The sequence below is a fragment of the Vigna angularis genome, chromosome 3 (assembly GCF_016808095.1).
Source record: "Vigna angularis cultivar LongXiaoDou No.4 chromosome 3, ASM1680809v1, whole genome shotgun sequence".
Lineage (NCBI taxonomy): Eukaryota > Viridiplantae > Streptophyta > Magnoliopsida > Fabales > Fabaceae > Vigna > Vigna angularis.
In genome coordinates, this window is record NC_068972.1 from 22,903,903 (window position 1) to 22,918,183 (window position 14,281).

The window sequence follows — 14,281 nt, forward strand, 5'->3', positions numbered from 1 at the left end:
ATGAATGAAAAAATTCTCTCTTCATTCAATTACTTTGAAACTAAAGTGTAGTAGGATATATATTGTCAGACCCGTTAAAAACACACCCCAAAACCCTTTTTAGTGGAAGCCAAGTGTCGAGAAGACAGTTAGAATTTCAGAGAGTGGAAAACAGGTGGCTACAAGGAATTGGACGTTCGGTTTTGGTTGGTAGAAGTAAAATTTGAGTTTCAAAAGTTTACGCAATTCTCTGCATGCAACCATCTTCCTCTCTGATTTCTGAAACACCATTTTCTCCTCCTTCTCTCTAAAAGATCTTCCTTCTCTCTACAAAATCTCACCCTTTCTCTTCTCCGATCACCATTCAGGCACCGTAGAAGCACTTCCGGCGTCAAGAGCTTCCAGTTAAACCGTTCGGTTTGTGAAGCTGAGCTGGTAAGTTCTTCTCTTCACTTAGTCGTGCGTTTTCTTTTACATGCAAACCAAGTTATGGTTTCATGTGTTGATCGCTCCTCTAAAATGAGAGGTTCTGATAGTGTTTTGGTTTTACTTGGTTTAGTTGGAAAATTGTCGAGCGTTGAGGGTAGAAGGACTGGTAGTGGTGAAACGGTACTCTGTCTCAGTGAACGTTCGGTCACGCTAGAGGTAAGGGAAGCTTATATAATTTAATTGTATGTTCGTTTTTACGTTCGTTGCTAATGAATGCATGTTTGTTGAGTGGCGGAATGTATATGAAGTATGATTGTTCATATGTTTTGACTATATGAAGTATGATTATTTATTATGATATGGATGTTTGAGTTTATGAAAATAGATGTTGAGAGATGAATTGATATAAAGAATTCTAGTATGAAATTTCCCTATGAAAGTGTACGTTCGTCACTGAATGGTCCTTGACCGTTCGGTTTTTCTAGTGAACTTGGTTGGAATTGGATTCTTTCATTTGGGAAGAATCCTAGTTGAGGACGAGCGTCTTCGTTTTGTAATACTGTGCATGAGCGTTCGGCCAAGCGTAGTTATTCCTTGGTATTCGGTTATAAACGTAAGTATATCTATATGTATTTGTATATTTTCGTTTGTTCTTAAACACTACTCAAAATGGTATCTTATTATATTTATCAAGCCTTTCTACTATAAGTTTAGTAGTGCTCGGTCTTACACCAAACGCTCGTACTGAGTAGTGCTCGGTCTTACACCAAGCGCTCGTACTGAGTAGTGCTCGGTCTTCCACCAAGCGCTCGTGCTGAGTAAGTGATTGGTCTTACACCAAGTACTCATTCTCCTTTCTGAAAAATATATATACATATATATGAACGTTAGTTCAAACTCAATAGGGTTCGCCCTTTTCGGTGCTCGGTCTTCGACTGACATTCTGATTGTTCTTGATGTTTAACTCATTCAAAAGCTAAGTATATTTATTGACGTTCGGTTTATTCACCTGATTCAATTCTTTACCTGTATTTGAGGTTTTCACAATGTCTGTCTTAAATTGGTTTCAGCCTAGAGTCTTAGTATTCGACCTAGGCCTATTAGCGTTCGGTCTAACTCGGGAGTTAGTTCATTCAATTGGCTCACCTAGTAAATAAACGTTTGATTCCTAATCGTTCTTGCGAACTATTATGTTAATCACTCCCTTTCTTAAAACCAATGATTCCATCTCTCGGTTTGATCCGTTTGGAACTGGAGACCTTTGGTCTCACTTCAAGCGTTCGGTCTGGTTCAAGGTTGATGTTTAACGTTCGGTATTTGGTATCCTTAGTGATCTTTGTACGAAGGGTTTAATTGAGATTATTAATAATGAAAGATGAAAAGAATATGATATGGATGAAATATTTTGGATTATGGACGAGCGTTCCGGGGAGGAATAGCTCATGAATGTATATTGGAATTTGTAAAGTATGAATGTGGGCATGCTAAGCTGGCGGTTCATCCTGATGTTCCGTGATTACTCGTCCTCACGTAGAGGAGGGTAAGTCATGTGTGGGAACGGCAGGAGGTCCTAGTCCTTATGGTTAATTTGGACAGATAGGACTAACCTCGGGTGGCAGCTGTTGAGGGTATCCCAGTTACTACATCACTCGGGTGCACGAACATCGTAGCTACACAAAATTCATACAGTCCGGACAGTCAGTCTAGTATTAGGCTTTGCATGAACGAGTGATGAATTATCTTGTTTGGTTGATTGTGTGAAATATATGTTTATACATGAATTGAATTACATAAGCTTACCCTATGTTTCCTGTCTTGTCTGTTTTGTACGTTCGGTTGTCTTTCCGTTGCAATGATCATCCATGTGGATGTGAGCAGAAGGAGACGAGCTGCTGGAAGAAGCGCTAGAAGAAGAAAATTTAGTTGAGGTAGAAATAAAGACCGAACAGTAGAACCGTTCGGTCAATATTATTAGTTTAGTTTTAAGATGATCGTTCGATCATCTTTTCCCTCTTATTTTGTAGAACCGTTCGGTATAGTCTTTTGTAAACCGTTCGATCGGGTTTGCTTATGTTGTTCGGTTTTAGTTTTCTTGTTTCTCTGTAAGGCCGTTCGGCCACAAGCGTACGTTCGGCCACAAGCGTACGTTCTTTATTTTGTAAGACTGGTCTGTAATATTATTAATTGTGATAATTCTATTATATGATTTTGATACTGTATTTTTGGGATGTTATATATATATATATATATATATATATATATATATATATATATATATATATATAAAATAGGCCCATGCACATAAAACACAACGAAACGTAAAACTAAAACTAACAGAATTAAGGGAACTAATATTACCTACTAGATTTGTGGCAAACTCTCGGACATGGCCGTACAACAACGGTTAGTGTTGTGAATATCAGTATTCAATAGACTATTGTGCCATGCCAGTAGATGAATCAGAGTGATGAATGCCACGGATACGATTGTCCCGTTATAAAGGCATGAGATGACCAAAGTATAATCATTTGCAGCCGAAAAGATAACGTGACTGATGCATCGGCTGAATTTACTAAGCCCGATCCCAAGTATACAAAGTTCAATTTAATCCGAAAGTAAAAGCTTAATCAAAAGAAAAAAATAATGCTAAAGAAATGAACCCCGTAGGACCATTACAACAGACATGTAAACAAGTTGATTTCCTGAGTGTTGACAGTATAGTATATAAACATATCAACATCTATGATCGGCGAAAACCCAAGGTTAAACTCAAGCCGTAGTTAGTCCAAATTTAAGAGCTTCACAAAGTGAGAATAAATACAAATATCTGTGCTTTTGTGCATTTCCAAGATTATATTTAATAAACAGAAAGAAAGGTTTTTAATAATAAGATGCTCATCAAAATAGAAATCAAACCACAAATTATGCTTCACCAAGCAAGGTTAATAGACTTTATAAAATCAAATCCTTTGGACTGCCGGGTCAACTGTTTAAAAGAGATGCCTTTTCATTGGCAATATTCGTGGGAATTCATTTTTGAGACCTAATTATCATAAGAAAAAAACTTGCATCACGTCGGAGGAAATTCTCGAATAGTCCATAGGGGCTCTAATTTTTTATATAATTGAAAATAATAAAAAGAATTGACACAAGGCTGCTGACAATGACGTCATTGTATTAAGAAGAAAAAAAATAAGATCCTTGAGGTTGCAACCATTGCATTATTCTATTAACTACTACTCAAGTTGGTAGTTGCGTTCACGTACGGCCAAAAACTGTATCTGTAGAGAATATCGTTTGACGGTTAACACAGATGCCCTGTTTTCAATTTCAGAGGACACAGTACTAGTAGTATGACAATCCAATCCAACAAGTCAAGAGCTTTATTTTTCTCCTTCTCACCCATGCCCAACGTTTTGAAAAACTGAATGTGTTCTAGCTAAGAACTTAGGAAACCCTTTAAGTCAGAACATTCAATATTAGTGTCTTGAACATCTTGGGTCTGGAATCTCCTATATTTAAAACAAAGTTTTCTTTTCTTGGGTGTGTAATTAAGTCACAATAATAAGGAATTTGTCACTCCTAATTTCCCTAAAAATATAGTTTTATTATATTGATTTTATTGTCTTAATAAAATATTATTAAAACGATGACAAGAATAAGAAACCCATTAAAATAGTTCATATTCACTCCGTAATTAGCATTTAATGGTAAATAAGGATTTGCTTGATCGTGAGAGATATTATCCGAATTCTCTTGAATTTCATGTGAATATCCCTCGTGAAGACCAAATAACTACCAGTACAACTTCAGATCAGATAATTCACAATGACCTATTATGTTAATTTTCCATTTATTTATAGATGTTGGTATCTAAGCAATTTTTTAGGTAGTGGAATTCGCATGTTCGATATGTTTGGTTTCCAAGACAGTTGGCTCACACCTTAACTATCGAGGGTCCAGAATCAAGGTGAACTGGTCTAATAGAAAACAGTTCCAATTTATCAAGAGTTTGTGTAGTTTGTAAACTGGTTTTGAGTGACTCTCTCAAAAACAATCAACGAGCCTGAAAGATTGACTTATAATTGACAGGTGTCGACTAACCTAGTTACAATTTGTCAGAGTTTTCCTGAGTGTTCACAAACCCTCAATATAGAGCCTAGGTGACAGAGATTGAATTTGACTACCTACTGGGAAATTGTCTAAGAGTTTTCCTAAGGGTAACAAACCCTCATTCTTGAGCAAATTTGAGGAGACTGGATAGGCTCCAACTAACCTAGTCAAAATTTGTCTAAGGGAGCGAAATGGTGGGAGATTAGTTCTAGAAGATTCATTGTAACGGGACACAAGGTCGTTAGTTGTGGCGTGATGGGTAAGGAAATGTCACATTGTTCACTGCAAATGGTTTTACACATGTACATATGACAAACTGTGATTCGCAAATATTTTGTAATGCTTGGAGAGGTTTAAGACACAAGAAACAACTTAATGAGGCTCAAACTTGTGTGAAAAAAGAGATTACTTCACTTCTTCAAAAGGGTTTCTACTTGTTTCTTTTATCATTTTTTACTTGGGCAAACATTTCCATATTTTGTCTCTAAATCCTAGGTACACCAAATCCTTTCGATTTGTTTGAACCCCTCCTCCTTGTTGTCGTTGTGTTGTAGGGATGTCTATGTTTCTTGTGTTCTAACACATATATAAAGTACTGTGGACTCCCACTAGAACCTAACTTCAACAACACGTAGCAAGGGTGACTTTGGAAGAATCACCACCTAGAGTGTTTATCTCAAACCACATCAAGATCCCGTTGTACTCACGCAAGGTTTTCAGGTCAGGACATTGTCTTCTGTCCAAAATGAACATTATAGTTGTCTTAGTGAGTGTTTGTTGAAAACCCAACATCCATCATATTGATTGAGCTTGATTTATGTAAATGTCCACTCTTCCGAGAAACTAAATGGACAAAATTATCTATTGTAGGCTGCATGTGTTAAAATGTGATTCTTTGGCCAAGGACACATTGACCACATTAAGCAAGACGGGAGCCATGTGCTTGTTGAAAAAGATGAATAGTGAAAACAAGCATATTTCTAACTGTGTGCCCTATTGTGACAATATATGGAACCAAGACTTCTGATATCCCTTAGAGCTTGCTAAACATGATACTCCAATGATATCCAACACCTCTATGACTCTGTAAACAAGCTTGCATCTCTCAAGATGACTGACCATGATATGGTGTGTTCATGACTGAAGCCTAATCAGCTTTGGAATAACTAAAGATGGTCTTGGAAGTCAAATTTTTGGAGGAAATCAAGAAGAAACTGGACAAATATTATATGGTGCTGATCCTTTGTGCTTTGCATCTAGACTTTAATCTTGTGAGAGATCAACTCCGGACTGAGGTCCCTTCCATGGATTGCTTGACAACACGCCTTCTTCAAGTCTCAATGCCTCAATCTAAGGAAGCTCATGAACTAGTAGAACCATTTGTCATGGTTTCCACATGAGGAAGAGGAGGACGTGGAGGTCGAGGGCATCCTCAGTGCACAAAATGTAGAAGGATAGGTCACACCCAAGAAAATTGTTACTCTCTACATGGTTTTCCCGTGAAGACAACCAATGTCTCTAAGTTTGAAACATCTGACTCCAAATTCATTGAGAATGAATATCACGAGTATCTAAAGTTAAAGTTCAATAGCTTGGCACAAACATCTGAAACTCCAAGTACATCAACAACTTGCAATCCATGAAAGCTATCCAAGTACATCATGTGATTGTGATCACATCTCTGGTAATGCTTCTTTGTTCTCATCCCTTTCCTTTCAAAGAAACCATCATTTCATAACCTTGGCAAATGGCTCTAAAACTTCCTCAAAGGGAGTTGATCAAGTTTCACTTTCCCTTTTCCTAAATCTTAAATCTACTATTTTTGTTCCTAAATGCCCTTTCAATTTGTTAAGGTCTATAAACAAATGAAGTTTGATGGAGAATGCCATGAGAAGCCATAAATTGTTTAAAAGAATTTGAAAGATATTCACAGTCATTATTACTTCGTAAAGTTTGAATAGAAATATTAAACTGAGTTTTAATTTCATTATAAAAAGTTTAAAAGATATAAAATAAACGAGAACGATTTTTCATTAAAAATAACCAAATACATTTGGAATCATAAAAGTAACAAAGTATTGAAAACCTAAATTAGACTTAACACGACTAGGACCCAAATGTTAGAGTGAATTAAGGCAAAAAGGGTCGAAGGATGTTGTGAGACACTACTAGGAAAGGAACTATGACTATGTTTTCCTAATTGACACGACTCCCACACCAAACTAGACAATTTGGAAAAGCTGGGAACGAGTTGTTACAATTTGGTCAGACTAAGATGACCTAGCTAAGCACGAAGGAGAGATGGAAACTCCATAACTGTGCCAACATGTGTAGAAAGGCAAAGATGATAAAGATCATGAGATTCACACTCGGTGCCAATCACCTATCTCGAATTCCAATCCTGTAAACAAATAGAAGTTTTGGTAAAAAACATAACACAATGAAGCAAACGAGTTAGACGGCTAATGAATAATAAGTTAAAAGAAGACCAAGGAACATAAAGAATATTATCAATGGATAAAAATGGAAAAAGGTTAGCAGTCCTGACACCATGAGCTAAAACCCTAGACCCATTAGCCACTGTAACAAAGGGTAAATTATTTGGAGAGGATAAAGAAGAAAACAAAGATTTGTTACCAATATGATTTATGGCTCCTGAGTCGAGAACCTGAGGACCAATAGATAAAGATTGAGTTAGACCAACAACAGATGTACATGTGCGTGCAACAGATGCAGTGAAACTAAAGGGTTGACGATCCTCACACCATTTAAGAAATTAATTGAAGATAGCAGATTAATCGATAGTACTAGATGGAGGATCAACAGTAGATGATTGTGAGGGGAATCAGTCTAAGCAACAACAATAGAGCAAGGAGGACGACCATGTAATGCATAACACTTGTCAATCTTATGGCTTAGCATGCCACAATGGTCACACTTGTGTCACCATTTTCCTGGCTTGCGAGAGCGATTGTGATCATCACGTTGACATGCCAAAATAGAGGAATCATCAATAGAAACAAGTGTATCGTTGATAGGTTTACTTGGCACACACAAAAGGGTGGAACAAGTAAAAGTAAAATTGGGTATAACCAAAGTTGTTAAACTCGAGAGTTTACGTAAACTCATGAGAGAATGGTAAACTCAAATCTAAACTCAAATCGTAAACTCATAAGAGTTTACTTTATATAAAAAATATTAAAATATTTATAAATAATATAATATTTTATTGTTATATGATTTTATAAATAACTTTTTAAATTTTTTTAATGAAATATTATTGTTACTATTAGATTATTATATTATATTTTAAAGTATTTTTTATATTTTTTTATTATGATTATTATTTTATAATAAATTTAATTAGTTACAACATTTTATATAAGATATACTACACTTTATATGAAACAACAAAATGGTGTTAGACTGAGGCCCAAAAGCCCATAAAATAAAGGAAACCATAAGCTTCACCAAACTTTACTCCTACACCCATAGTTGGGCAGCATGAGTGCGACAAAGGCGCATCACCAGCACAACATAGGAAGATCACCACGGCAAGCTACCGGCAAGAGAACGGAGAATAACCATAACAGAACTACACTGCATCAACGATCACGTGACGAGTCGCAAGAGTGATAATGCAGAGAGTTGGAACCCTTATCACGAGTCACAATAGAGGAGAAGAACGTCGAGCTAATATCACATAAGAAACTATAATCTTTGTTGTCTTTCTGGATATGAAGAAAAGTCACATGGCCTCACCAACTTGTTTCCTAGATCACGAGTTTAGTCGAGTTCACAACGAGTTTAACAAGTTTACTCCAAAATCAAGTTTACTACCGAGTTAACTCGATATGAGTGTGGGAATGTAAACTCGGATGACTCTACGAGTTGAATCACGAGTTTGATAACCATGGCTATAACAGGGGAACCCAAAATCTAATCACAAACATGGGAATATTGATCAACAAGTCTATGTAAATCCTACATGAAGAACTTTGATCATTGTTCTATTTCTTGAGCTGGAGTAGAGGCAAAAGGTAAAACATCATTAAATTCATGAAAAAGAGCATGGATCTTACCCAAATAATTAGTCATAGAGTCTTGATTTCGAGGAACAACAATATTGAAAAGATCGTGTGACAAACACCATAAAGACGTTAAGTATCATTGGTTTTAAAGAAGATTGGATGGTACTCTCGAAAACCATACATAATTGAGCATCAATTATCTTCCAACGAGAAAAATCACCGAGAGCAATATCAGTTACTTTTTGAGTAAGATGATTAAGATGTCTCTGACTCTTAAGCCAAAGTTTAATGTTTGACACTCAAGTGACATAATTATTGTCATCTAACTTATCAATAAACAAGTACACATTAACATAGTTAGTAGAGACTAACGGGTCAGACACACTAATGGAAAAAGAGATATCGGAAGACGCCATGGAAGAAAGAGAGAAAATCCCTAAAACACCAAGGTTTGAAGGCAACAAGCACATATCCTGAAAGAGAAGGAGACAACTTTAGCATTATTGATCGTTGCCCAGATGATACGATCCTATCCAAAAAAGAGTATGACCATTTCTGAATTTGATTCCTCCCGTAGGATAAAAAAGAAAAACAGAAAAAAATGTGAAAATAAAACAGAGATGGAGACGCCACAATCTAGCAGATTGATGAGTCAATGTAGATTCGCCACAAAGATCTCAATCTTTGATAAGAACCACTATTATATGATAAAAACCAATAGAATCCTCTCTCAATGAATTCAAAATTCAAATATTTACTATTAAAAGCTTTCAGCTCTAGATACCATATCGAATATAGTAAAACTAGGTATAGGATTAATCTCCCTTATGTCTAAAACACACACAGGGTAATATATTTATAATGAAGAATAATACATGTATATTGTTGGAAGTCCCACATTAACTAGAGATAAGGCCAATTCATAGTTTATAAGTGGGTGCAAACCTCACCCTACAAGCCGGTTTTGTGGGGTTGAATTAGGCTTAAAGTCCACTTCTAACATATATATGGCAACCAAACACAAATATGGTAAATAGAAGATATTGTTAAAAAGCAATATGAACACTATCTACCAATATCAACAGTATCCACCACTATCAAACAAGATCAAAAGTCTATGTTTCCCTAATTAACATAAAATACAATATATCTAATAGTGTCCAAAATCCTCACTAATTATAATGTCATTTTGTCACTTTTAGTTCGTAGTGTCTGTTACTTAGTCTATGCTGAGGTGAAAATCAATCAGGACAAGCTTAGTTGACTTTATTGGTTCCTCCCTCAACATAGACCGAGAGGCAACAATGAAAATTATAAATTAAAACCAACATAAAAATGGTATATGCCATAATTAATGACAATTTTGGACTACTCAAATTAGGCAACCCGATGTCCATAGTTTCAAGCCAATATTCCCTCGAATATTTGGACCATAGTATTAAAGTGCGGTTGTCGTAGGAGTGTAAAGACTAGATGTGATTTCTTTCTTCGACAAAACACTTATGTCACCACCTTGGCTCTTTTAGCAGCTTGCGAAGGTGTGATAAGTTTGCTCATGAGCCTTCAAAGCTTCTTCTACATGGAGACGAGATTCCTATGCTTCCCTAAGGTGTGCTTCTTCTGCTTGTCAGGCTGCCTCTGCTCTTTGTTTTGCTTTTTTGGTTAAATTATCGTAGGTCATTGGCTAACATGACTCGCTGCAAGGTGGAAGTCTCACCATCATCCTCCAATGGAGTGGCACTAGTTTGATTCCTCATTGTTTGAATTTGCAGAAGTAGGAACAGTTTTACCTATCATACAATGGGCTCTAAAATGTTCAAGTTCAAAATTATTGGGGGACTCCAAACCATAGCATTCATAATGAGTTGTGTTCTTATCAGAAGGAAAAGCGTCACTATAACCGAGGTGCGAAAAGAATGAAGTCTCCTTTGCAAACTCATAGACTCCTTGACAATAAGCTTTAATTAGTTGACAAAGACCAAAAGAAAGTCCTCGTGCAGAAGATGTACAGGGCATCAATAATAAGGTTAAATAATAGAAAATATATTTGGCAGTAAATAAATACACTTGAATACTGACTTTTGGTTGTTAGTCTAGTACTCGATCATTTGAATCATTGAGAAACAAACAACCCAAATCAATTCTAATATATGCTAAATTCCCTCTTCATTTATAGATGAGGAGACCATTATTGTTCTAACAAAGTTTTTAGGTAGTAGATCCCGCACATTCGATATGCTTGGTTTCTAAAGTGGGTTGCCTGACACCCTATCTATCCAAAGGCCACTATCTAAGTGGTACAGGTTAAAAGAAACAATTTATTAAAAGTGTATCTGACAATGATATTGAGTGACCCGTTTAAACACAGCAAACATGATATTGAGTGACTCGTTCAAACCCAAACCGATGATCCTCAGAGACCTACTCATATCACCAACTAACTTGGTCAGAATTAGTCTGAGGCCTTTCCTAAAAATATTTGCAATCTAAATTTTTATTGAAATTGAAATTTTCATTAAAAACTGAATAAAACTTTTAACCAGAATAGTAGATCTTACTGGCAAATTCTTCAAATCAGGCAACTCTTGTCCGCGTCTTATGCAATTGAATAAGAATAACATTCTTGAGTCTCGGGTCGTCGCTAAAAATGCTTCAACACATTCAAAAGCGGCGCAGTACTATTCCACCCTTCTCCATTGTCTCAAGCAGTCATGGTCAACGTCTCCCACCTTCCCTGTCACGGTCACACCCCAACCAACAAGCATGCTACACATATATTAATTAACAGATCAGTGTCTAGTAATTAATTCACAAAAACATAGACTAAATAGACAGCGAAAGAATCAATCACCTTCTTTCAAGCAAGCACCCTTTAAAGTTCAAAGTCAGAATCAATCCATCAATCAACCAGATTGAAGATGGACAGACTGGTGAAAGCAGAAGCAAAGGAAGTCGAGGTGATGTTCTTAAAGGGCCAAAAGTGCAGCTCCTCCTTTAAGTTAACAAATCTAATGCACACCATGTCAGTGGCAGTGTCTCTAACCACCACAAACCCATCTCTATTCTCCATCAACAAACACTTCTCCACAATTCCACCACTCTCGTCCGCATCATACACTCTACACCTCTCCCACACCTCCGGCCAACCCCATCTTCCCGACCCCCCCGATGCCATCACCGTCCGAGCCACCATGCTCCCCACCGGAAAGGCCACCGTCGACCATCTCCGCCGCCTCTTCTCCAAACCCGGCCCTCACGTCTTCCGGGACGCCGTCTTAACCATCTCCCTAGTCGGACCCCACGTCGCCGAATACCTCATCTCCCGAAAACCCCAATCCCACAACCTCTTCACCAAAGCCATATCGGCGTGCACGAGATCGCAGCTCACGGAACTGCTTAAACCCGCCGTCGAAAACGGCAGCGCAGACGCCGTCGCCTACTTGCTCGACGCCGGCGCAGACGCTACCGCGACGGCAGAGTCCCTCATGCCACCCGCAATCAGGTCGGGGAGCCTCGACGTGGTGAAGCTTCTGGAAGCTTCTGGTTGCGAAATCGTGGAGTCAGTTCTGCACGAGGCCGCAGCAACGGATCGAATCGACGTGATGGAGTTTCTGCTGGAGCGTTGCGACGAGAAGTTGGAGGTGGATTCGGTGGACTCGGAGGGGAGAACTCCGATTCACGTGGCGGCGAGGGAGGGGTACGTGAGGGTTATCGAGTTCTGCGTCTCGATGGGAGGAAACCCTAATCGCGTGGACTGTAAGGGGAGGACCCCGCTCCATTACGCGGCGTGGAAGGGACACGTGAAGGCCGTGGAGTGTTTGTTAGAATGCTCAGACGTGAAGTGCGTGAAGGACAGGGAGGGGAGAACGGCATTTTGTGTTGCGGCGGAGAGTGAAGAGTCCGACGCGCGCAGGCGTTTGGTGGATTTGCTGGGGTTGGGCGACGCGCTGATGCGTGCGGCGAGGGTTGACGATGTTCAGGGCGTGAAGAGGTGTTTGGGGGAAGGGGCGAGTGTGAACGGGAGGGACCAGAACGGATGGACCCCACTGCATTGGGCTGCATTCAAGGGTCGAATAAAGAGCGTGAAGGTGCTGCTTGAACACGGTGCTGAGGTTGATACTGTGGATGATGCTGGCTACACTCCCCTGCATTGTGCTGCTGAGGCAGGGCATTTGCAACTTGCCCTCTTCTTGATCACTCATGGTGCTTCTCAATCACATCTCAAATCCTTTCCCTATCTTGCAGCTCACCCTCTTCACTTTTTCGACTCTTTCCAAAATCAGGTTTCTCTTCCTTCTAAATCTAACACACTCATGTATCACTGAATCCAAATCTCTGTTTTGTGTATATATTATGTGTAGTGTGGAATCTTCCTTGGTGACTGCTTGGTTGATGAAATGAGAAACGAAGCTGTACAAATCCAATCCAATAATAATGATAAGCGAAATCTCAACAGTTATTCTGAAATTGATACTGTAATATCATTCATTTTATGTTTACTTTGGGTTGAGTATTTAGACAAGAATTTCATTTGACACTTAATTTATGCATCCGGGAGTCTAATCCCACCATATCATTTCCATATCACTACATTGCCGAATAAGCCTTCTATGGTTTGAGCAACTTAAATGATCATGGTGACGCCCTGAGGGAGCGATCTTAAAGGCTCAAATTTCAGACATAAGACCAAGTTGCAAACATGAGTTCTAAAATGATCATTTCTTTTTTTCGTTTCATTGGCCTGATTAGGCACACAACCGAGTATGAAGCTTGGAAAGTCTTATCGAGTTTTACAAGTTTCATTAACAAAAAAAAGTTATCTTATTTGGCCTAGTTTTTTATTAGGGATTTGGTTGATTAGGTGAGATTTTCTTCTATGTCTAAAGAATTTTGTATAAACTGAGTTTGATTCTTATATGTTGGGGTTTTATTATTCGATGTTTAAAGAATTTTATTACAAGTACAAATCATTATCACTCAAACATTCATGTAATTGTTAAAGTGTATATTCTTTTACTTGAGTGATAAAGGTTCTCACTCAATCCTGAAATTTGAGTAAGAGATAGACGCAATTTTCTCTCCTTTTGGAACTCTCATCATTGAAGTGACAGCTAGTCACTCAAATACTGAAAAATCAGAGTTTGTTTGTGATTCTAAAACTCAATGGCTTGGTGCACACAGAGAGTGAGTGTTGATTCTTTCTTTACTATAAACTTAAGTAATTAAATGTTGGTTGATGATGGCTCAGTTTTCTCTTTCATAAATGCATCGCTCAAACATTCAAATGAAGCTCAAGAAATATGTCGGATCGTCTAAGAGAAAACTTTATCGTTCAAGTTTGTGAGTTGTCACTTAAGCAACATACTCACATCTAAAGTGTCATTCCTCTTGTTTAAAATTCAATGTTTTAAATCAAATGTGGATTATATAATGGATTTAACATGTTGTAATATTGGTAAATAATGACAAGAGTGATATCCTTATAACTAATGAACGTGTATTGTATGTCATAACTAGGGAGATACACTACCAAGTTGTTGTTGATGTAATCTTTTAATATTAAGTTAAGGATTTCATATAGTTTTTAAGTTTTATATATAAACAATGAGTCAAATGTACAAAAGTATTAGATTGTGAGAGTTTATGAAGATTTTTAATATCGCATCATGGTACAGAGTTACAAATATTTAATGAAATATAAGAAATTACTCAGTCATATAAAGTTGTTA

The 14,281-nt window shown here is 37.7% G+C and overlaps 1 protein-coding gene across 1 annotated transcript; it reads left to right on the forward strand.

Annotated features, from left to right (window-relative positions):
• Window positions 1–11,111: 11,111 nt before the first annotated feature.
• On the forward strand, window positions 11,112–13,019 carry LOC108324001 (protein VAPYRIN-LIKE). Its single transcript, XM_017556777.2, has one exon. The coding sequence runs from the start codon at window positions 11,471–11,473 to the stop codon at window positions 12,875–12,877; it is 1,407 nt and encodes a 468-aa protein (XP_017412266.1). The 5' UTR covers window positions 11,112–11,470; the 3' UTR covers window positions 12,878–13,019.
• The last annotated feature ends 1,262 nt before the right edge of the window (window positions 13,020–14,281 follow it).